Source organism: Peromyscus eremicus, chromosome 1 (genome assembly GCF_949786415.1).
Source record: "Peromyscus eremicus chromosome 1, PerEre_H2_v1, whole genome shotgun sequence".
Lineage (NCBI taxonomy): Eukaryota > Metazoa > Chordata > Mammalia > Rodentia > Cricetidae > Peromyscus > Peromyscus eremicus.
Genome location: NC_081416.1, coordinates 116782823 through 116807272, shown reverse-complemented (window position 1 = coordinate 116807272; position 24450 = coordinate 116782823). Strand labels below are relative to the sequence as shown.

Below are 24450 nucleotides of genomic sequence, written 5' to 3'. Positions count from 1 at the left end.
CATCAGTTTTCATTTGGGGAGAGGTAATTAGGCTGGTGGGTATTAGCACTGTGGCTCTTGATTTCAGCAATGCATTCTGGGAGTCTCCCATAACACTTCTACATTGCCACCCTTGATGCGGGCCTTTGGCTTCACAGAATCGCGTGAGCATTTTAGGAGCAGAAGTTGGGCCTAATTCATCTCTGTGTCATCATAGCCCTTTTCACATGAAGGGTGTTAATTTTTTTCTCCTTGCTTTCAGGCTCTTCCAAAGGAAGACAGAAATACTGGCTGACTCTACAGTTCTCTGGGTCCGTAACCCAATAAAGCCTAGCTGGGGAAGGTTTATTAACAAAACATTGACAACCTGGAAATACTGTACGCCACACACTCCACGCTGATGCCCTGGCTCAAATAACCTCTTGCTTTTAACACAATGGCAGACAATTCAGAGCCTTGCACAGGGTGTGTGATGGTGTGTGGGTGTGTGTGTGTGAAGTCCCAGTTATCAGAGAAGCCGAGGCAGGACTGAATGGTTGATGCTACCCTGGGCAACTTGGCAAAACTGTGTCCTAAAATTAATAAAAATAAGGGCTGAGGATGAACCCAATATTATTGTGTACATCTATAGCCTGAACACTCAGGAGACTGAAGGAGAATTGTGAGTTACAGGCTAGCCTGTACTACATAGTAAGTTTCAGCGAGGCCCTGTCTCAAAACACCAAAACGAAAAGGGTGTGGTGTATGTGTGTGTGGTGTGTATGGTGGGGGGTATGTGTGGTGTGTGTGTGGTATGTATGGTGGGGGGGTATGTGGGGTGTGTGTGTGTGTGTGTAGCACAGTGGCAGAATGCTTGTCTAGCAAGTTTGAGGACCTAGGCTCAATCTCCAGCTCTGTACTGGATCCTGGATTAGAGATTTTGTGAAACTAATTAAATAAAACATAGTGTTTCCCAGGTGATCCCAGAGGTCACCCATAGAGACAGAATGGCAGAAGTCTAGATTATCTGTTTGCCAACCACAGGGTTGAAAGAGAAGTGTGCTGAACAGAAAAAGAAAAGAAAAACAAACAGAAACATGGCTTCAGGTTAGCTGATAAAAAGAGAACTTGGACATACACAACGGCCCAAGACAGGCCCCAAACCCAGTAATCAAAACAAGAAAACTTCATTTATATTATGAGGTCATTTACAAGACAGTATTCCATCATTTAGGAATGATGCATAACTAAGCAGCAAAGAATAAACAGACGGCCAGTGAGGTGCTCAGAGGGTTAAAGCGTTTGCCACCGAACCTGATTCTCTTGAGTTTGATCTCTAAGATCCACAGGGTGGAAGGGGATCTCTGACGCCCGCACGTGCTTGCACACACAAGAAGTAAATGAAGAAATACGATTTTTAAAAAGAATAAATATAGGCTAATGATATTAAAGTAAGGGAGATACACAGGAGGCTTGGGCTCTGTGCTTGTTTGGGTACAGCATGACATTCATTAGGCCTTTCATGAACATGGAATTTTCTTTTGTGGTTCTGGTGACTGAACCCAGGTGCTTGCCTATACTTAAAAGAATTTTTTAAGAATTATAGCTAGAAGCTGGGTGTGGTGGTGCAGGCCTTTAATCCCAACACTTGGGAGGCAGAGGCTGGCAGATCTCTGTGAGTTCAAGGCCAGCCTGGTCTACAGAGTGAGATCCAGGACAGACAGGGCTGTTTCACCGAAAAACCCTGTCTTGAAAAACAAAGAACAAACAAACAACAAAAAAAAGAATTATAGCTACAGAAGTTTCATTAAAATATAATAGTTAAGAAACAAGCTCAGCCGGGCGGTGGTGACGCACGCCTTTAATCCCAGCACTTGGGAGGCACAGCCAGGCGGATCTCTGTGAGTTCGAGGCCAGCCTGGGCTACCAAGTGAGTCCCAGGAAAGGCGCAAAGCTACACAGAGAAACCCTGTCTGGAAAAACCAAAAAAAAAAAAAAAAAGAAAAAAAGAAACAAGCTCAAGAGCCATGTGCAGTTGTCTTAGGATAGGGTAAGGGGTGGCTCGTGGCTTTATGAAGAAGTGTGGTCCCTATTACTGGAGATGTGTTGGGGATGTTTGACAACAAAGCTTGCTAGGCCACAGACTCAGGACAGTTCTATTAGCTGCTTTTTTTTTTTTTTTTTTTTTTTTTTTTTTTTTTTTTTGAGACAGGGTTTCTCTGTGTAACAATTCCTGGCTGTCCTGGAACTCACTCTATAGACCAGGCTGGCCTGAACTCACTGAGATCCGCCTGCCTCTGCCTCCCAAGTGTTGGGATTAAAGGCGTGCACCACCATCGCCCGGTTTTAAAATAAGAATTTATTGGCATATAACTATGTCCACTTTTTAAACACAAAATCTAGTAATTACATGGTTGAGACACTACAGCCTATAAGACCTGAATACTATTTGAATATTTTATAGTTTGCTGACAACTGTTATAGAGTTTTGTTTTCTTTTTTGTTTTTGGCTTTTTTTAAATTTTTGCATTGATTTGGACCAAATGAACCCAGGTTTTCTTAAGCGGGGTGTTGGGAGGATGGGGACACAGATTGTACATAGTATAAGAAAATTCAAATTTTGTGCTACAATTTCAGAATACCTTTTGTGTACAATGCACAATCTATAGTTATATTAATATAGATATGTATTATACCTTTAAAAGTTCATGTATTTTCAGAAAAAGAAGACCAAACACTAATAAAAACAGCCCAGGTAATCCAGCATCCAAAACAGTTTTGAGGCTGCTGACTGAGATGATCCAGCCTCACAGAATACTCCTGCTAAGACCTAACAATTATTCTGATTTTCTCAAAGTTACCCCAAAGATGTCAGTGCCCCACAGACAACAGGAAGTAGTCTACAGAACTACAGCCACATTCCAAAAAAATGGGTTATAGATGTTTATTATCATTCAAGAGGAGTTGGTTACAAATTGTTATTGGTAATGGTCAGGAAAAAAGATGAACTAAGGAGATTAGATTCAGGGATCTCGTTCTAAAAAGAAAAGGGAGGGATATAGAAATAATAGGATAAAAGGGTAGCTTATTGAATCTACTTTAATCCAAAAACAACTATTAATCTTAAATATTATACATTGGTATGGATTTTGGTTTATTGATACAAATTTAAAGTTAATTTTGTTATACTATAAGTATATTTCTACTCTTGTTTAAGGTATTGTGTTTATGCAGCTAATTAAAAAATGTAACGTATAATTAATAAATACAGATTAATAGTCATCTTTAGTGGTCAAATTTGTAGTCATGTTAGATATGTTTTCAAGCTCATACACAGATATTTAGATGTATAGATGGTCTTCAAACAATTCAAAGACCTAAAAAATATGACATTTAATATGTTTAATAACCTAAGGTTTTTCATAACAGTGAGACATGTGTGCTCCTGGCAGTACCAGTCTACTTCAGAGAAGATGATGGGTAGTGAAGAAACTCAGTTTTATGGAGTTTGTTTTCTTTATGGGAAAAGAAATTGCCCTTGCCTCAATTGCTGACAATATACTGTCCAAACTGAACCAGCAGGATGCAAGAAAGGCGACTGCTGAATTTTGCCAAGACAAAATAGGACAGTCCCTCAAAATTCCCTGCTTCACACCAAAGTCTATTAGATAGGTCAGAATAGGATGCTCCAAAGTTACAGAGGAACTTTGGGTGACTGTCCAGGCAGCTGAATGTCCCGTCATTAGGTAACATTTCATCATTCTGGGGTCTTTGATGGAGTTGAAGACTAGATAATTATAGTTTTCTTTAGTTATGATAAAAGATAAATTAGTTGTTAAACTTGGGACTCACAAAGATAAGATAGATAATAGAATATTTTCTTTAATTTTGCCAAATACAAATGTACTGGATGTTGTAATTGTAATTGTAATTCTTAATAACTATATTTATTTATTTACTTATTTATTTATTTATTTTTGGTTTTTCGAGACAGGGTTTCTCTGTGTAGCTTTGCGCCTTTCCTGGAACTCACTTGGTAGCCCAGGCTGGCCTCGAACTCACAGAGATCCGCCTGGCTGTGCCTCCCAAGTGCTGGGATTAAAGGCGTGTGCCACCACCGCCCGGCAATAACTATTTTTATTGTATACAATTTTACTATGTTAAAATTAAAACCTTTTTTAATTAGACAAAAAAGGGGAAATACTGTAAAATAATCCTCTTGTACACTGTAAAGATGTCACTGGAATAGGTTTAATAAAACACAGATTGGCCAGTAGCCAGGCAGGAAGTATAGGTAGAGTGACAAAACTAAGATTGATGGGAAGGAAAAGGGCAGAGTCAGAGGCGGTCACCAGCCAGATGCTGAGGGAGCAGGAGGTGAACATGCCATGTTAATAAAGGCAGTGCCATGTAGCAGAGCATAAATAAAGAATATGGTTTAACTTAAAATATAAGAGTTAAATAGTAATAAGCCTGAGCTATCAGCTGAGCATTTATAATTTATATTAAGTCTCTGAGTCAGTTATTTGGGAGCAGGTGGTCAGGTCAGGAAAATTCTAACTACAGAACCCACCTCACAGAAATCTGAACTGAAAGTCTAGAAAGAAGGGGCATTAGAAGTCATAAGAGCTTTAAAAAGAAAGTCTGATACGGAGAGAGGAGGCTGCCTGCATGCTTACTAGAGGAATCTTAAACTAACCAGCAAAGCACCAAGAAAGACTTCCACATGAGCTCATGAATTCAAATCTAGGCCCTGTACAGAAGGGGAAAAAAGGGGGAAATATTCACAGCTTAGATAGTGAGAGGGTTTATCCTCTTCTAGAGGACTTGACTCTTCCCACTGTCCCTCCATTTGGGTGATTTCAATTTCTGTCTGGCTCAGATTTCATTCTTCAGGAATAGATGTGATCTGGATATTTAAAAGGTAATTGTTTTTTAATACTCTGTGCATCTAAGACATGACACTGACCCCCTGTGCTGAACAGAAGACAGACCGATTCTTCCCAACTCTAGAAGCACCACTGTACGGAACATACAGAGAATGGGATTCCCAGGGTCAGTTTTGGCAGGTGTTTTTGCTCTTCTGCAGTGACCTTAGCAGCCAGCCTCCCAGGGGGAGCAGTCTCCTGCATCGGAAACTTGGTTTTCTTCTCACTGGTTCTCAGCAAAACCTCTGTCCTCCCTCTCCGGTTCAAGGTAAAAAGACTCTTCAAGTCACTGATCTCTACAGACACCAGAACCAGGAGGGCCTGTCCCTGCCACGGCTCTACTGCCCAGGGGGAGAGACTCCTATCATTCTTTCCCAAGGGACTGGCATGGGCCTGACGTGAGTCATAATTCCTTTCCTTCTGTAAGTAGAGGTAAGGACTGAGAGTCTCCACTCAGAAGCTCAAATGATTCATACCGAAGGCAGCCTGCTGGTAAAGAATAAATCCACTAGAACAAGTTGAGCTGTAATCCCTACCTGAGTCAGGAGGGCTCTGGGTGGATGGATTAATGGCTTAAAAATGGTTCCGTCTCTTGTATATGTCCCTCTCACCATGTGGTACATACCCTGTGCCAACTTGGGACTCTTTAGAGCCAAAAAGCCCTCACCAGATGTGCCCTCCTCCTGGCCTTGGACCCTCCAGCTTCCAGGGCTTTGAGATGAATAAACCTTAATTCTTGTATTTTATGTGCACTGGTGTTTTGTCTGCGTGAATGTCTGTGTGAGGGTGCTGGATCCTCTGAACCTGACTTTTCCAACTTTTGCAAGCAGGAAGAGGTCCCCAGAGCCTATACGCCGTTCATGGCCTCTGCATGGGCCCACTCCTCCCCTATAGTTCCAGTGAATCCCGGGCCCCATGCAGACCTCTGACCTTTAGGCCACGCTGGAAGGTAGAGATGGACAGTAGGGCTAGGTCCTGCTGCTCCTCGGCATATCGCACCAGGTACACGTAGACAAGCTTCTTCACCTAGGAGAGAGCGCATGTCCTGGCAGGTGTCCCAGCAGCGGGTAGCACCTTCACCTCCCAGGATGCCATCGCCACCCCTGCATGCACTGTGGTTCATGGGGTCAAGGTCTTCCAGTAGGGGACAGCAGCCCTGAGTGTGTCTCCAGTCCTCTAGCCTGATTCACATCCGGTTCAGGGACATAAGGACAATGTCCTCTGGGTGAGGGACAACTTGAACAGGTCAAGCCCCCAAGGGTTGGATAGATTCCATCCTTTCTCTCAGCCCAGCTTGAGTCTAGTCCTGGGCTGGGATCCGAGGCCAGTTTCTGACCGGTGCTCACCTCTATGTTCTTACAGGCCACATTCTTCACCACGGCAGGGAACAGGTCTGAGGCATTCTTCCCCCGGGCGATCATCTGAATGTTGGGGTCAAACAGGAAAAGAAAGTGGGTGGGGGGAGGCAGAGCACCGACTAGAGCAAAGCCTGATGCATACCCAGGGTCACTGCTCTTGGACACCCTCTTACCGCCACAATCCTCTTCATGGCCTCCAGCTTGAGGGAATCCTTATTGGTGTCCAACATCTCTTTCAGGTCATCATGCCTGGTGGGAGCCAAAGAAAGTCAGATGAAGAATGGAAGTGGGGCATGGATCACCAGGGTCCCGGCAGGACTCAGGGCAAGTCCAGTCCAGAGGGACCAGAGCCAGGGGTGCAGGTGGGGAGTGGAAATGGGTTACCTACAGATTAGGCTTTCAGGAGAAACATGTGGGCCAGCCACTATTATGGGTTGGATTAGGTTCCCTGGCCAAAAGAAAGGATGTTGAGGTCCCAACCCCTTAGTGCCTTAGAAATTTGGGAAACTGATTTGTCAACAATGTGGGTAGGGAAGATAGTTTTGTAGCATGAACCCTACTGGTTTTAACAATTAAAAACCCAGAGCCAGATATTGGGGTAAATGTTGAAAGATCAGAGACACAAAGAAGCAAGCCACAGCTACCTCTCACCTCACCAACTCCTCTGCCAAAAGGGGGAGAGTTGGTGAAGTGTTTGCCCCATGAGCAGAAGGGCCTGTTCAATCTCCAGGACCCACGTAAAAGCCAAGTGAATGGAAAGTGCTTGTAATCCCAGCACTGGGGATGGGAAGCCAGGAAGGTTCCTGGGGCTCACTGGCAGCCAGTCTAGGCTAATGTGTGGGCCTCAGGTCCCAGTGAGAGACCTTGTCTGAAAAAAAAAAAAAGTCAGGTGGATGGCTCCTGAGGAATGACACCCCAGGATGACGTCTGCCTTCCAACACACACACACACACACACACACACACACACACACACACACACACACACATTGTACCCCATACATACATCTAATGATGGGATGACAGATGTTTCTTGATTTATAATGGCATTATGTCCCCCATAAACCCAGTCTAAAGTGAACGTATCAAGATGAAAATATATTTAATACACTTCCACTACCAAACATCACAGCAGAGTCTGGATCATCTTCAATGTTCCCAGAAGTTGCTGATGGATAGGAGCAACACCAAAGTATCACACTGCTCATTATTAGCCCGGGAAAGGACCAAAACTCGAAGTACTTTCTATGGAATGCACGTCACTTTCACAACACCATAAACTCAAAACTCACAGGCTGGACCATCATCAAGTTAGGGACTACCTGTACTTAAGTTAAATGAAGCCACAGTTAGGTGGCTCCCTAGTCCAACATTTCTCCTAGTTTATTGTGTTAATTCAATATTATACAGCTCTTGCTATATAGTCCAAGCTGGACTCCTAACTCAGCCTGATGATTCTCCTGCCTCAGCTCCTGGAGTGCTAAGACTACTAGCCTGCACCATCACAACCAGATCCCATTCAAAGAGCCGAAGTCACAAAGTAAACACTGTAAAGACACAGGACTGAAGATTTTCATCTGTAAGCCAACAAATATCAATGATTGCCAGCAAGCCACTTGAATTTAGGTAGGATTCCCCTCTGGGTTTCTCAGGGAACAGGACCTTGCTAACTGTGGTGGTTTGAAAAAAAAATGGCCCCCAAAGGGAGTGGCATTATTCAGAGGTGTGGCCTTGGAAGAAGTGTATCACTGTGGGGGCAGGCTTTGAGGTCTGTTTTCTCAAGCTTCACTCAGTGTGACAGTCAGTTGACTTCTTGTTTCTTGCAAGATGTAACACTCTGAGCTCCTCCACCATGTCTGCCTGCACACTGCCATTCTCTTCTTCATGATCATAATGGACTGAACCTTTGAGACTGTAAGCACACCACCCTCAATTAAATGTTTTCTTAATGAGAGAAACATGAGGGCTGGAGAGATGGCTCAGTGGCTAAGAGCACTGGCTGCTCCTCCAGAGGTCCAGAGCAACCACACGGTGGCTCACAACCATCTGTAATGAGATGTGGTGCCCTCTTCTGGCCTGCAGGCATATATGCAGACAGAACACTATATATAATAAGTAAATAAACCTGAGAGAGAGAGAGAGAGAGAGAGAGAGAGAGAGAGAGAGAGAGAGAGAGAGAGAGAGAGAGAGATATGATGTCTCTTCACAGCAATAGAAACCCTAACTAAGACACTACCACGTTGCTGGGTGGAGGTGGCGAATGCCTTTAATCCCAGCATTCAGGAGGCAGAGCCAGGAGGATCTCTGTGAGTTCGAGGCCAGCCTGGTCTACAGAGTGAGATCCAGGACAGACACCAAAACTACACTGAGAAACCCTGTCTGGAAAAACAAACAAACAAACAAACAACAATAACAAAAAGACACCACCACCTTGATTTTAGACTTTGGGCCTTCTGAGCTGAAACAAAAAGTTTCTATTCTAGGATCTGGGATGAAGCTGCACAAAGCTCTGGGCTTGATCCCTACATGAACTTGGCATAGTGGCACAGCCCAGTGCTCAGGAATAGGAGTCAGGAGGACCAGGAGACCCTTTCCCCCCAAAAGTAACCCAGCTTGTGGCTCTTTGTTACATCCACCATAGAAAACTAAGCCAGGCGTGATGGCGCACACCTTTGATCCTCACTCAGGAGGCAGAGGCAGGTGTATCTGTGTGAGTTCGTATCACTACACGGTGAGACCCTGTCTCAAAAAACAAACCAACAAAACAACAACAACAAAATTCAGAGAGCAAAGGGAAGGTTGGCGCTAGAGCGATAAGAGCTCGCTCGATGGATGGGAAAAACCACGGGAGAGGAACTGGGTGTCAAAACACGGGTCGGAGACTGGGGAGATGCTCCACTAAAGTGCTTTCCAGGCAAGCATTAGGACCCGAGGCTCCTTCCCAGCATCCAATAAGAGCAGGGCATGGGGGCAAGCACTTGTAATTCCAGTGCTGGGGAGGCCGAAGCAGGGGGGTCTCTGGGGCTTGCTGGCCAGCCCACCTCATCAAAGCAGTGAGAGCCAGGAACCAGGGAGAGAAGCTTTGCCTCAAAAACAAAAACAAAAACAAGGTGGACGGTCCCTGAGGAAGGGCACACAGGGTAGGTCTCTGGCATCCACACACATGTGCTCCCATGTGCACCTGCACAGTGCTCCCATACACACAAAAAGAGAAGAGTATGATGCTCTTTCCCCACATCAAGCGTGTTTGCAGGTCTTGACCTTACAGACCAAAATGAATCCAAGAACTGGACAGCTCCTGAAGATTCCATGGATGGCCTCGTTGTCCAAGGTCAGGCATGTCAGTTAGCACAGAGTGGCCATTGATGAAGCTATAAAACACCACTGGGAGAAATAAAACATCTGGAAACAGCATACAGTCTTAGGAGAGGGGCCAATGTGTCTGCTGGGAAATAAGTGACCCACACCACGAGAAAGAGAATCTCCTTACACGTGATCTAGTCATAGGTAAGCCTAACAGAAAAAAAAAAAAAAACGAGGAGGGACAGGAGCGCTAAGAAACCCATGTCCCAAGAACGTTAGGAAATGTCTCTCCTCACCTGGCCTCCATGTGCACATGTGCATGACACACACAGGCACTTTCATAAACCCAGGTAAATATATACGTACATAGTGAGAAATGTCTTTTCTGAAGAGGTTTTTGACAGAAAGCAAAGTAGAAAAAGAATGCCTTCTAGAACACAGAGGCCCTTGCTAGCTGGCAGATGAAAGCATCCAGCCCCGCTCATGTTAATTCAAAAGGCCTTTGCCTGGGTGGATGCCCCCAAGACCAGAACATTTCTGGCGCTCTCAAAGCAAAGACCATAAGACAACCACTTTGTGTCTCTCATTACTGTAATAGTAGTTATTTCTTAAGAAACAGTCCTTCCTGGTGGCAGACTCCTTAAGACTCAGGAAGTATCTGAGCCTTAGAAGATCAGAAAATAAGACTCATCGGGTCCCCCGCAAAGTTACCCAATGGTTACCATCTTGTAGAGAGGAGACTCTTCCACAGGACTAGCCAGAAGTGTGCAGGGGGATCCAAGGATGGCTCCAATGGCTTTTGTCAACTCTTACCCATGCTGGACTTTGCAGTGATAAGGCTGCCTCTGAGTCACCCATGCTCCCGTGGGTAACTGCTCACCCATGCTCCCGTGGGTAACTGCTCACCCGTACTCCTGGAATTCTCTGGCTCACTGAGCTGGACTTAGGTAGAATTGTCTCTTTGGACTGTCTTTGGTGCCACATCTGGGGTGAACCTACATCTATACATTTCACCCCAGGAAAGGTCACACAGCACTCCCAGACACAGACCTGGTTTTCAGTTCCTCAGGGGTGTTGAGCTAAGTGTGGACAGAAGCACAAACTATTTGGCTGGGCATCGGCAGTACGGAGAGTCTTGGAAGCGGACAGAGATGAGGCTTTACCAGCTTACCAGCTTTCCTGATGCGTAAGTGTGCGCTGCTGTACCACTCAAACATACACTCCATGTTTAATTCACATACAAGTACCACACACACGTCCACCCCTGTGGATATACCTATACCCCAGAGACAGAGAGCTATACCCCACACATATCCCTCACAGACACAAATAACCATATACATGAAACTGCAGACACATACCCACAAACCCCGGAGAAACACACACAAAAACATACAGCATCCTTCCACAGACACACACACTCTCAATGCAGAAACTCCCAGACACATTTCACCTGCACAACTATGACTATATGCCACAAGAGACCACTCCACACTCGCCTACACAGGCCCCTTACAGTCACACACCACAGCCATATCTAATACATACACAATCTTGACAAATTTGTTCACTGCAGGCTCATTCACCAAAATGGCCAGGGGACTTGAAGACCGATGGATGAGAGGATCCTCTGACCTCCTGGGGCCTAACATGGTGGGGTGTGGGGTAGGGCAATGGCCTGCAGTGGACAGAGCGGCTCAGTCTCCTTTAACTGTCTTCCCTAGAAGCTGAATGCTTCACACCCGGGTGTCCCTGCCATGCCCCAAATGTCTCAGGACCCTGTCAAAAGCACACACCCCAGGGCATCCCCCCCCACAAAACTGGTAATGCACTCTAGGCTCTTGATGGAAGTGGGGGACACTGGGTATAAAACAGAGCAGGCAGAATTGATCTTCAAATGCCCACAAGCCACACTATGCCTCTGGAGTGAGGTAGCCTTTGCCCTTTCCCTCCTGGGGAGGCAGACCTCATCCCTCTTTTGTTCCCAGTGCTCCCAATGGCTTCAAGTTCCCTAGAGGCAGAGGAAGGGAGAGGTCCACAACAATGCCCTGAGGTCATGAAATATTCACCTCCCCTCAGATCCCTTTACCTTGCACTCATTCTGACCTGACCCTGACCTACTCTGGATTAGCAGACTCTCCTGCTGGTGGCTAGAGCCTTCTCGTGTCAAGCATGACACTGGGATCAGACACATCCACCCACCCCTCAGTGGCCACCAGGCTCGCTCCCCCAAGTTACAATCTACAGACCCAGAGAGACTGCTCACACTTGGACAGTGTTTGTTTCTGTCCCCACACCTTATCCTGAGCCCACTCCAGCTAGGGCTGGAGGGTGGGGAGAACAGTCAAGGTGGGACCCCAAACCTTGAATGTTTTACTACCTCCCTGTACTTAGAATTTTCAGCTAGCTAAGCTCCTCATCTCCCTTAGTCATACTCTCAACCCTCAGGTGTCCTGTGACCTCTACCTGAAGCCCCTCAAGCCTGGACCCTCAATGTGTGCTCCCCTACCTAAGGAGCTGAAAGAGGGAGCTGGGTTAAAAGGAACAGCCCCTCACTCCCTGACCTTCTCAGCTCTCTGGGGCAGAGGCAGGACATTCTGTACCTTAATGGCTGGCTCAGGGTCTGGCCTTGGCCAGCCTCAGGGCAAGGTCCTTCTATGGATGTTTCTGGATTTGTGTCTTCCTCAGGAGCCTGCAGCCACCGGAGCTCCTCAGGCTTCAGGGCCTGGTACCAGGGTGGGGGCCCACCTTCAGGACCTAGCACAGGACTGGAAGCCTCCTCCTGATCAGTCCCGCTGGCCCCTGGCCTCACTACAGTCCCGGGGAGCTGCAGGAATCGCTGCATCTGGCACCAAGTCCAGCTCCAAGAGAGTACTGAGCTGGCCAGTGGGCAGGACTGTCTGTCACTGCCCCCTGCCACCAGAAGACCCGCCCTGAAACTCAAACTCAGTAACTAGACACTGGCCAGATGGGAGGCTCCAGTTTCCTTTTCAATGCTCAGAAGCAAAGCCACAGGAGGGACAGATGGCTGGGGACAGGGACTGAGCCCATCCCAGTCTCTGGGCAGGTGAGAGGGTCAGGGGAAGAATTTTTTTTTTTTCACTCCAAATCTTATAGCCACAACTGAACCCTAGATTTTCTCCGAACTGTGTTTCCCTCCCCCCCAGAAATCTCATACATCCCTGCTCATTCTGGCCCAGGCTTTGGATCCTCATCAGTCCTCCCAAAGCCAGTTTGTGTAGTTAATCTTGTCTGTCAGTTTGTAGGATACAGAATAATAATAATTAAAAAAAAAAAACTACCACGACCACCACCACCAACAACAATAGCCTTGTCTGTGAGGGAATATTTAGATTGGTCTAAGAGAGGTGGGAAGACCCATCCTAAGTGTTAAGTGACAACACCCGTGCTCTGGGCGCCCTGACTGAATAAAAAGGAGAAAATGGGGGCTGTAAAGATGGCTCAGTGGTCAAGAGTTCTGGCTATTCTTCCACAGGACCCAGGTTCGATTCTCAGCACCCACATGGCAACTCACAATTGTCTGTAATTCCAGCTCCAGGAAATCAGACAACCTCTTCTGGCCTCCACAGGCACCAGGCACATGTGTGGTTCACAGACATGCATGAAAAACACCAATACATATAAAATAAAAATAATAAACTTAAAAAATTGCACACACACACACACACACACACACACACACACACACACACGACAGAGAGAGAGAGAGAGAGAGAGAGAGAGAGAGAGATATGAAGCTTATCTTCTTGGCTTCATGGCTGACTGTGTCTAGCCTCAGACTCTTGATATCCCATTTTCTCAACATATATTCTCAATCTATGAGTTAAAATAAACCCTTGCTTAAATTGCTTTTATCAGATATTGGATCAAAGCAATACAAAAGTAAGCCCTATGTCTCCTGTCTCCCCTAGTCTAGGTCAGGACATCTTAAAACACTTTCTACTGAGCCCTTCTTTGCACCTAAGAAATTCTTACATGACCCTGTACGCAGATATATAAGACAGACAGACAAATCAAGCATTACTGGCAATGAACCCAAAAGAAATTTATTTCAAAACAATTCTTTGGGGCTGGAGAGACGACTCAGCAATTAAGAGTGCTTGCACCAAAGACTAGAGTTCCGATCCCATTACCCATATAAAAGCCAGACATGGTCCTGTTCACACCTCTAACCCAGCACTGGGAGCGAAGAAGCTCCGGGGAAGGGCTGGCTGCCAGCCTAGATGAAACCTGTGAGCTCCAGGTTCAGTGAGAGACCCTGCACCAAAGGAACAAGGCAGACATTAACAAAGGAGGATATCTCCCTGTAGTTTGGTGGCAGGCTCACCCACACATACATGTGCACATATACCACACACATACATACACACACTCACACATGCACATAAAAATAATAACAAGACAACAAAATCAGTTATTTAGCACAGATAATTTTACCATTCAGGACTAAAGTAAATTTGCATACTAATGAGATGGATGTGCTTCTTTGTGTAACACAACAATCGGAAGATACACTAATTTGATACATGCTGAAGAATGACGGTAAGACAATGTCCAAAGTCCCTGTTTCTGTAATTAAACCATTATGGTTTTCTAAGAGCAGAAGATTGTGTATGTACAGTTGAAAGTGCTGTGAGTCATAGCACATCAGTCTCCAGGGAGAGTCTCCAGTGTGTACCAAGGTGTCTCAGGCAGTGTCAATGTCTGGTGTGATCTAATCACAGGTGTAGAGTGTGAATGGTATATGTTTAGAATCACAGTTGCAGTAAAGTCACAGTAGGCAGTACAGGTCAGAAACTTCCAAGTCCCATTGTGTGTTTGATTTTGAATTAATTGTAAAATTCGGAATCCTTCACTGTTGGCAAACTTTTTGTGAATGCTCATTCTGTTAGCAGACCCAGTTGGGACCCTCAGTTTAAACAGATTTGCTCTACGCCAGCCTCATGCCGAGCCATTCAACTCCAGCTTCCATCTCCTTCCCTTATTTCTTGCTCAACCCAGATCACGTTCTTTTTTTTTTTTTTAAGATTTATTTATTTTTTTTTATTTCATGCTTCTGAGTGTTTTGCCTGCCTACATGCATGTGTATCATATGCATGTTTGCTTGGTGTCCAAGGAGGTCAGAAGTGGGCATCAGACCCCCTTGGAGCTGGAGTTGTAGATAGTCACATGGGCAAACATGTGGGCGCTGGAATCGAACCTGGGTCCTCTGAAAGAGCAACAGGTGCTTTTAACCACTGAGCCGTATCCCCTGCCCCTGAACCAGTTCACTCTCACTTTCTTCAGTCCAGCCTGAGATCCTTCCAATACACAAATCTGGTGGCAGCCCCTGCTTAGAACCCTCATTCATTCTAGTGACTTGCAGTGATTCTAGCCACATTGCGCTGACATCAGAAGAATCTATATATTTTTTGTTTTCTTTAGTCCTCTGGGATGTAGAAAATGCAAGTAAAATATGCTTGTTTGTTTGTTTGTAGCCCAGGCTGTCCTAGAACTTGCTATGTAGACCAGGCTGGTCTTGAACTCAAAGAGGTCTGCTTGCCTCTACCTCGTGAGTGCTGGGGTTAAGGTGAGCACTATCACACCGGGCTCACCATCTTCTCTATCAATGGGAGTTTTTACTAAAGTGTTACATAGAGAGAGAGAGCACAGGCTTCCTTTCCTTTGTCTCAGGTTTCCTCTTCTCAGCACAGGCCTGTCAGCCCAGGGAGCTGGGAATTCTGCACAGGCTCATAGCCTAACCTTTGTCTAAGACCAAAGTATGGGCTCAAAGCTGCATCCTGAGCTGGGTGGTGGTGGCACACAGCTTTAATCCCAGCACTCCAGAGGTAGAGGGATCTGAGTTTGAGGCCAGCCTCTTCTACAGAGTGAGTTCCAGGACAGCCAGGGCTTCACAGAAAGCCTGTCTTAAACACAAACAAACAAACAAAAAATCAAAACAACAACCACAAAACCCCCCAACACAAAAAAAAGCTGCACCCTATTCTCAAAAAATTACAATTTGCTTGTCAGTTGCACTGCTTTTAAGGGTTTGTTGTTGTGAGCAGCCAGCTAAGTATGTGAGGCCTAACACTGACCATCCAGAGTGAGGAGCAGAATCACCTTTGCATCAGTAATAAAAATCCAGGGGGACTCCCACTAGGTGGGCCTGCCTGCTTGAATGCCCCTTCTGCAGAAGTAAATTTGCCTGCCCCTAGTGCTTTGGATTGTGTGGGCTTTTCCTTGAGACCCCAGACCCATTTCTTTTTCTTTTTTTTTTTTTTAATTTTATTTTATTTGCATGTATGTCTGCGTGGGGGTGTCAGATCTTGGAGTTACAGACAGTTGTTAGCTGTCATGTGGGTGCTGGGATTGAACTGAGGTCGTCTGGAAGAACAGGCAGGGCTCTTAACCACTGAGCCTTCTCTCCAGCCCAGACCCATTTCTTATGTGAGTACTTTCCTCCCTAAAATGGAACACACTTCCCACTCCCCTCCTGACCCTGAAAGCTGAATAGTCATGCTGCATTCTTGCTCCCTGTTAGAGCAATCTGTGGTCTCCTGTTTACTGCTGTATTACATGGCTAGCAGGTCTATGCGTAGGCCTTTAATAAATGATTGCCATTGAATTTATGAACAAAGAAATGAATGAGTCAAAGGTAAGGGGCTGAACCATAGTTCAGCCAAGTAGGACTGAATCATAGCTCATTGGGGAATAGGGGTGGGTGAGCCAAGTGAGAATGAGGTGGGAGATGCAGAAATGAATTTGTAGGAGGAGCCCCTTTCTCAGTCTACATCCTGGGCGGGCTTCCTGGAGTGGTCCAGACTCACTCCAGTTCACGAACTCAGACACCCTCCCTCTCCCTCCCCCCCCCCCCCCCACGGTGTTGGGTTTAGGGGTTATGTTTTGGTTTCTCTTTGAGCCAACCTACCCAGCCAATAGAAGGTGCCAAAGAGATACCACACGGGCCGGCAGCTGTTTCTGGAGAATCCTGCCTGGCTGGCCCCTCCCCCACTAGCCTCGGGTCCCCTGGGTTGCCTAGGGCGAGGTGGCAGGGCTGCAGGAACCCCGCAGAGCGAGTCTCGCAAGCTCGCGGCCTCCGGGGCGCTGTCCATGGTGCCCTCGCGTCAGCCGCGTCCCGGCTGCGCTTCGCAAGCTCACCGCTTATAGTCGGAGGAGAAGATACCGCCGCTCGCCGGGTCGTGGCCATATTCCGGCTCTCCCGGGCCGGCCGAGCCGCCCTTGTCTTCGCTGTAGGCCGGGGCGGCCGACATGGGTCTGCGATGCCGGGTGGCTGAGCGGCTCGGCTGGGCTAGGGCCGAGGCAGGGGGCGCACGCCTAGCTCTGCAGAGATGCAAGCTGCGCCGCAGAGGCTGCGCGCGGATTCAGCAATCAGGGCCGCAAGCTGAGATTCTTAAAGGCACCGGCACCACCCGCGGAGTGCAGGGGTTGCAGTGAGCGGACCAGGGCAGATGGAACAGTGCCCGCCCCGCCCAATCTCTCAGTACCCCCTGACACCCGTGCCTCCGCAGTTAAAGCCACTGCAAACACCTACACTGGGAACAGTGAACCAGGCTGCTGCGCTGATGAGGGTACAGCCTTTGGAGGGATGCAGACCTCCTGTCACCACCCAGATCACCTGACCTCCAGGGGTCCGCCCACCCACGCAGTGAAGGAAGGGGGATATGCTGAAAGAAGGCCATACCCGCAGGCACCAGTAGAACACCGGACTTGGAGATTTAGGGATAGTACCTTTCCAACCTCCTTTTCCACACAGTCTAAATCCCTCTAGGGGCAACCTGCCTACCAAGTGGGAAGCATAGCTGTTTCCTGGAAGAAGTGGAATGTCAGGGCAGCCTGACCCAGGAAGCAAGCCCTAGTGCATTCTGGGAGCAGGGCGCTTCCAGGGGGAGTAGAGAGCACATCTAACATCCTAAGCAAGTTTTAGAAAAGACTTTAATGATGCTTTCTGAAGCCTCTTCTGGCCCACTCAGGAGGCCCAAGGTCACATTAATCCCTGGTTAAGTCCATTTCCATTGACATCTAGGAGGGAAGGGAGAGGTAACAGACTGAGTTAGGGTCTGGTGTAATCACCAGGTCTCAGGGACTTGGTGACTCTTGGACCTTAGCTCCCAACACCCAAGGGAGGGAGGGAGGGCTGACAGAGGGAAGGTACCTACTAAAGGAAGGTAGTAAGTCTGGGTGGAGAGAAAGCCCTAAACTATGCAGATATGTGGGTTATATCTCTTTGGGCTAGAGTTTGGGGCATGGGGTTGAATGGTTGGAAACTCTTGGCAAGACTTGGAGAATGGAAGAGTTCCCAAGGGCTGTCTTCATGGGTAGAACCTAGGATCCCCAAGTCTCTGGAATCAGAATTAGTGGTCTCATTGGAAATGGGTGGAACTCAGAAAGGTGGACTTTGGGTCGATAGAAAGTGAAGGGCTCTAGTAGGCAGGAGCTTGGCAAACGAGGCTCTGGTAGGTCTTTTCCCCCATTCCCTCTGCCTTACTAAACTGTTAGATTACCTTCCTAAAGCTAGCCACCAAGGTTAATTCCCTTATTTGGCCACTTCCTCCTCCTGAGGCTGACCACCAACATCCAGCTATTAAAGTATTGAAGTCCAGCAATCAAAGCCCCTTTTGTCTATGCTAATGAAGATGCCCAACCAAAATAATCCACCTCATCTTAACACCAGGGTTACCCTTTTCCCTTTAGAAACTGCCTTTTGCCTGTGGGCCACATCTGCCTCTACTTTATCAAAAGGCAGTCCTTTGTCCCTCTGGAGCTAAGAATTCTCCTGTGTGCTGAGAACTTGGTCTTGGTGTGTCTTCCAGAAAGTTCTATTGAAGGGAAAAGAATGATGGGTTTGGCCCAGCACGTGGGTAGCAGATTGGTAGTATTCAGTGAATATGTCTGGCCAGGATGTAAGAACTGGGGCTTGAGGCCTGCCTGGCAAGGGCTCAAAGGGTTTCATAGTGCGTGACTTCAACAAATAGGCACACCAATTAGTTTCTGGGGACTTTAGAACTGCCAGAGTAAAGACCTTAGAGGAACCTGGTCTGAGTGTAGTATTGGAGGGGAATGTCTGAATTTTGCTGGAGCAGGTTGACTAGGTGCATTTCTTAGCAAACTCGGGGGCTGGGCTGGGGATATGTACGGTAGAGGAGAGGTGCTTACTGAGTCCATGCCCAACAGCTTCAGTGCAAAATGCACGCAGTTGCTGCTAGTAGGATTATAGAGAGGAGGATCGCTGTTCATAGCTTCTTGCACACGGCGCTCCAGCACCTTAGGGTCAATGCCACCGCGTCTGCGAAGCACACACCAGAGCTCTCGGGAGCGCTGCAGCGCGCGGTGACCCTGTTTGCACACCACACCTTCGCAGTAACCCAGAAGGGTTTGTAATCCACCACTGCCAGAGGTCCTGCCTGCAGAGGTAGCAGACCCAGTGCAAATCAGAACTAGCATTTCCTCAAACCCAAGTCCCACACCCGGGCTGCCCCTCCCCCTTTCAGAGACCCACACTTCCATCCCAGTGCAGCCCTCTCGTGGCTGGTCCAATATGTTTTCACTCACCCTCAAAGTGTATGATCTCTCCGTGGCCACAGTAAACACCCACGTGGGCCCCGCACCACTGTGCCCTAGGAGACCGCAACTTGAACAGGAAGAGGTCTCCAGGCTGAGGCTCGCCTTTGTCTAAGTCCACCTCCTGGAAGTGCTGACCCATGAACGCCTCAGAGAAGAAGAACTTAATGGTGCTGGATGCCCTTACTAGGGTCTAAGAGGAGAAACGTGGAGACTGCAGGGTAGTCCATGCACGGGTGTAGCTGGGTCATTCTGCTTATCACACATGGTAGACCTGGCTTGGGGTAGGGCCCTGGGCAGAAGGTCTTCACTCTTTACACCTGCCTCCCTGTCCTTAAGGAACTCCAGAGCACTGAAAACCACAGATGGGCCCTGTCCTGACCCGCCCTTAAGGACCCCATATTATGCAGCAGTTGGGATTCCCTCACCACCCACAGTTATCCACTTATTCCCAAATCCTGCCACGCCTTTCTCCTTCCTCTCCCAGCTCCTGGATCTCCTTCCTCATCTTCCATCTTGACATTCCTACAAGCAACACTGGGTTCTGGTGTCAGCAGGTACCTGGGTTGAGATGTAGGCCTGAAGAAACAGGAAGATGTCAATGAAATCTGGACCATGGTAGATAGCTCCCAAATCCAATAACCTCAACAGCAAATGTGCATTCTTTCACTCCCTGCTACAGTTCTCAAGATAGGTATAGTATCTTTATTTTCAGGAGGAAATTGAGGAACGTCAAACCTTGCTACAGGACACACAGCTAATCTGTGTCCACAAGACCATCCTGCATCCCATAAATAATTACCATGGCATGTTTTTGTTTTGTTTTTTTTTTTTTATAGAAGGAACTGAGAGGTCTAGTTTAGTTTCTCATCTTTACTGCAAACAGAGGGCTCTGAAAACTTGGAAGGATGCTTTCACTGCCCTGGTTATACCTCAGCTTTGGTTTCAGGGAGGAGAGAGAGAGAGAGAGAGAGAGAGAGAGAGAGAGAGAGAGAGAGAGAGAGAGACTATTGAGGCATTACAAAAGGACCTGGGAGCAACAAGTGACCCCTCAGCCCAGGACTCGGGGCATCTTTGTGTCCTTGTGCCCTTTGGTCAGGGGTCATACCCTCTAACACCCACCCAACAGGGAGAGCACCTTACTCCTGGCTTCCCTCTCACCCCACTCCCACTGGGTCAAGCAGAAGTCACAGCTACAGAAGACAGTGGACTGTCCTGGCCCCTGTTGAGACAGCTGCCACCCTGCCTGGAGAGGGGACGAGATGAGCCAAGGACTTCTGCTCCATTTACCTGTGATGTGAAACTCATCTAGGGAGAGAAAACAGTCATTACCACCGGCTACTTCCCGTGTCCTCCATGTTCCGGCCTCTCAATATCTGTGTGCTGTGCCCAAGTCTGCACTAGATACTGATGACGGGTTGAGAGACCTATGTCACCTGTCCATATGGGATATCAAAAAGTCCCTTCTCTCTCTACCTCAACTTCCTCATCTGTAAAGTGGGGACAGTAAGGTTGGCAAGCTGGGCATCACCTGACCATTGGGAATCACTGAGAGCTCTTTGTGATCCATACAAGGCCAGAGGGCAGGGTTTGTTTATCTAAGGTCTAGTTGGCTCCTGAACTGGCACATTTGCCTGAGCATGCACATTTGGCCACCAAGTGAGGGCTGGGGAGAGAGAATACCGCTTTCTCAGTTCAGAGGAAAAGAACAATGTGTCCCAAAGGCTGGTGGCCTCCCTGTGACCCCTGCCTCACAGATCAAAAGGAATCACTCAACTGGAAAGCCTAGACTCTCCCTCAAATTTCCCACTGGGGGTGGGGGCAGAGAGGCACTCTGGCTGCCATCAGCTGGGCCTTTGCTTCTTCAAACAGGGTCCAGGTCCATGGCTGGTGTTCCACCCATAATGGAAAATACTCCTCATTGCCAAAAGGTATGTGAAGGCCCCAGTTAGCCCTAACAACAATGGCATGTACAGCCCACTGTCATTGTCATTTGGAAAAATGGGGCTTGGGGAGGTTGTTAAGGTTACATCTAAAACGTGGTAGAACCGGTGTTCCAACTGAGGTGATCTGACTTAACCAGGGTATGGACTGCCTCTGGAATGCTGGGACCTCTTGAATGGCATGTGGAACCCCACCTCCAGGCCCCACCACCGGGAAGTATTGACCCCTGTTTTCTTCCTGACTAGAGAAGCAGCTACCCTTGCATTTAGCATTCATTCATTTAGTTATATTAAAAGGAGAAAGAGCAACATCCTGGAACCATCAGAGCCTGGGAGACAAGTTCCCCAATTCCTCAGCCCAGGGCCTGACAACGCTGCCCACCATGTTGGGGATCCTGGCTTGGAGGCTGAGCCCTTCCCTCTCTGGCTATCAGAAACAGAGCAGGGGCAGGGCATCCCTGGGACTGGCTTTGGGGTCACTGCTCCCAGCCAGGTATCTACAGCTAGAACAAAGTCAGAGTGGCAGCCTACCTCTTCTGACCATCCTTCCCTTTCCAGACCCTCTGGTCACTGGGATCCCACCCGAATCTGAGCCCATAATGTGAGCCACTTACCTTGTAGTCACCACACTTCACTCCTTGTGAGACGTTTGTCTTCTGTGACCAGAGCAAAGAGGACAAGTTGGCCATGGATCTGGCAGATAAAGGGGATAACCAGGAAGTTCTGGGGGCAGATTCTGAGCACCAGTGTCCTAGCCAATCTGAATGAGGCAGCAGCACCTCTGCTATGACCCTGGGGCCAGGCAAGAAGCCAGAGCCTGAGGGCTGGGGTCCAGGTAGGCAAATGGTTCCTCCTTTCTTCCTCCCTCCTTTCCACATCTGACATCTGACATCCTGTGACTGCCTTCTCCTCAGCACCATTTCCTCACTCTTCAGTGGCCTCAGGGTACTCAACTCTTCCTCTCCACCCTGCCTTGGTCAGAGAACAAGAGCTAGCCTTCAATCACCATGAATTTGTTGAGGTTTGCTCTATGGTCTGTTCTAGTGAACATGCTCTGCATCCTTACAAGTGTATCTTTGCAGGTTCGGGTGTAGTGTTCTGTAAGCAAGTGCTAGGTCAAGGTGGTTGACCATATTGTTCATCACCTCTGACTATATTAACTTTATTTTCTATACTGTTATCTGTCAGTTAAGAGGGATGGTAAGATTTCCTGCTATGTACAGGTGCAGAATTGTCTCTCTTTCATTCTCGTATACTTTGCTCTGTGGAGTGGGAAACTCCTATGACATGTAGAAACACTTTATGATTGCTGCATCTTTTGATGAACTGACATTTATCATTATGAATGTCCCCCTGTACTTCTGCTAATGCTTGAGTTGAAGTCTTTACCTAATTCTATGCTTGCTAATTGCCTCTGTGTCTTTAATCACTCATTTGCTTTCCTTTTCCCATTGACTTGTAATCTGTTTGTGTCTTTACATTTATTTTTCATTTTGAGATGGGAATCTTACTTGTTGCTCAGGCTGGTCTCAACTCTAGGCTCAAGTGATCTCATCTCAGCCTGGTGAATATCATAAACCTTGGATGCACACACTGTGCCTGCCTCTACATCACTGTACTTAAAATACATACATAATAGAATAAAATTGGGTCTTCCTTTTCACTCCATAGATTTTTAATGTGGTAATTGATATGGTTAAACTTTGGTTTTCCATCATTTACCTGTCCCCCCCCCTCTGTGTGTGTGTGTGTGTATTCTTTTGTTCTCCCTTTCTTGTCTCCTTTTGGTATATTTGAATATTTTTTTGGAATTCATATTAAGATGGGCACAGTAGCACACATCTATAATCCCAATACCCAGGAGGTTGAAGTGGGAGGATTTGAAAGTTTGAGAGCAGCCTGGGCTACATCGTAAGTTCCAGACTTGCCTGGGTTATATAACCTGTGTCATATAGTTACCTATTTTAGTTTTCTGCTGGCGTTTAGCTCCAGTTCTTTGCCTTATATATTAAGTCTCTTTAGAGACTATAATACAACTAGTTTTCAGGCTGGCCAGTTGACTTAATTGGTTAGAGCATGGTGCTGTTAATAACCACTTTATACAAACCACTTAATTATTGAGCTCACAACTGCGCATCCAATGTAGAAACCATCGGTACTGTAGGTTTAGTATACCATCCCTGGCTGTCCTGTATGTTATGTCTGTCATATATACACTATACACCCCTCAGGACAATTTTATAAATTTTGCTTTGAACTGCTGTGTATTTTAAGAGAGAATAAAGGTGCCTCTTATAGTTACATTCTTGAAGGTCTTAGTGTTTCATTAATACTATTTCTCTTTAGACAGATGAAATTCCTCAGCATTTCTTCTGGAGCAGCACGCTGATGTTTTATTTGAAAACATTTTCACTTTATTCATCCTGCTGGATACAGAATTGTGTTTTAACGTTCTTTTTTTTTTTGAACCTTTTTATTGATTCTTTGTGGATTTCACATCATGCATCCTGATCCTGCTCATCCCCCTGTCCCCTTGCTTCTGCATTCTGCTCTTGCAACCTGCCTGCCAAAAACAAAATTTAAAATAGAACCAACCAACCGAACAAAAACACCAAAAAAAAAAAAAAAAAAAAAAGAGTCTCAGCATGGAAGCTGTGGTGTGGTCCAGTGAGCCACACAGTCTACCCTTTAGTCCACACATCTTTACTTGTACCTATTCATTGCAATGGAATATCGGTTGGTTCGAGGCCTCTGGCTTCCGCTACGCCCTCAATACTGGGCCCTCACTAGGGCTCCTCTTGGATCTCCTATCATTGCCTTGTATCATGGAGATCCTGTAGCTTTGGATCTGCAGGTCCAGCCCCTTCACAGGCTCCAGCAGTTCATAGATGAGGTGGGTGTTGGGATGGGCCACCTTGTAGTCCTGGTTCTGGGCAGGGGTGGTAGCTGGGTTAGTCAACCTGCCAGCTTTCCCTCATTGTCACCACCCAGGCGAGAGCTTTCCAGCACTGCCCTGGCTTGCTCACCTAAAGTAGCAGACAGTAAGGAGTAGGGCCAGTTCCCCTGCTCTCCCACCCTTGGGTCCACCTCACCTGCATTCCTACCACCAGGGCCAGCTCTACTGTTCTGCCCAGGTAAAGTGCAAGGCCCACTCTTTAGACTGGTGCACTTGGTGAGGGGCAGGGCCAACTCTTCAGTATTCATGTCCCCAAGGTCAGCTCTCCTGCCTGTTGAAGGCAGCAAGGGGTGGGGGAGGGGGCTATTTCCCTTTCTCTTGCAACCCCTTAGATACCAGGGAGAGGGCAGGGGCAGTGTTCCTGCTGGCAGGCCTACAGGCCCAGCTCACCTGAGCCCCCACCAACAGACCCAGCTCACCTGA

The 24450-nt window shown here is 47.2% G+C and overlaps 2 protein-coding genes across 3 annotated transcripts in view; both read right to left on the bottom strand.

The window, feature by feature from the left end:
* Ap3b2 (adaptor related protein complex 3 subunit beta 2) overlaps positions 1–16820 on the bottom strand; it is a 37625-nt gene extending 20805 nt beyond the window's left edge. For both annotated transcript variants that reach the window (XM_059253293.1, XM_059253295.1), the window contains exons 1-4: positions 16708–16820; positions 6418–6493; positions 6233–6307; positions 5817–5912 (exon numbers count right to left, since the gene is read on the bottom strand). In XM_059253293.1, coding sequence (XP_059109276.1) covers positions 5817–5912; positions 6233–6307; positions 6418–6493; positions 16708–16820 — 360 coding nt within the window. The remainder of the gene's footprint in view (positions 1–5816; positions 5913–6232; positions 6308–6417; positions 6494–16707) is intronic.
* A 118-nt stretch (positions 16821–16938) lies between these two features.
* Positions 16939–20610, bottom strand: LOC131915990 (uncharacterized). Its single transcript, XM_059269328.1, has 5 exons — positions 20419–20610; positions 19690–19707; positions 19120–19321; positions 18724–18971; positions 16939–17097 (listed from the first exon to the last, which is right to left on the bottom strand). Exons 1-5 carry the CDS (start codon positions 20434–20436, stop codon positions 16939–16941), a joined length of 645 nt encoding a protein of 214 aa, XP_059125311.1. The 5' UTR covers positions 20437–20610.
* Positions 20611–24450: the final 3840 nt, after the last annotated feature.

Excerpts from the sequence above, each read along its gene's own strand:
- LOC131915990 (XM_059269328.1), bottom strand. Across the intron at positions 18,972-19,119 it reads AGAGATCATACACTTTGAGG|GCAGGACCTCTGGCAGTGGT; the intron begins GTGAGTGAAAAC and ends CTACCTCTGCAG. Across the intron at positions 17,098-18,723 it reads AGCTGTTGGGCATGGACTCA|GTGTTTGCAGTGGCTTTAAC; the intron begins GTAAGCACCTCT and ends TTCCCAGTGTAG.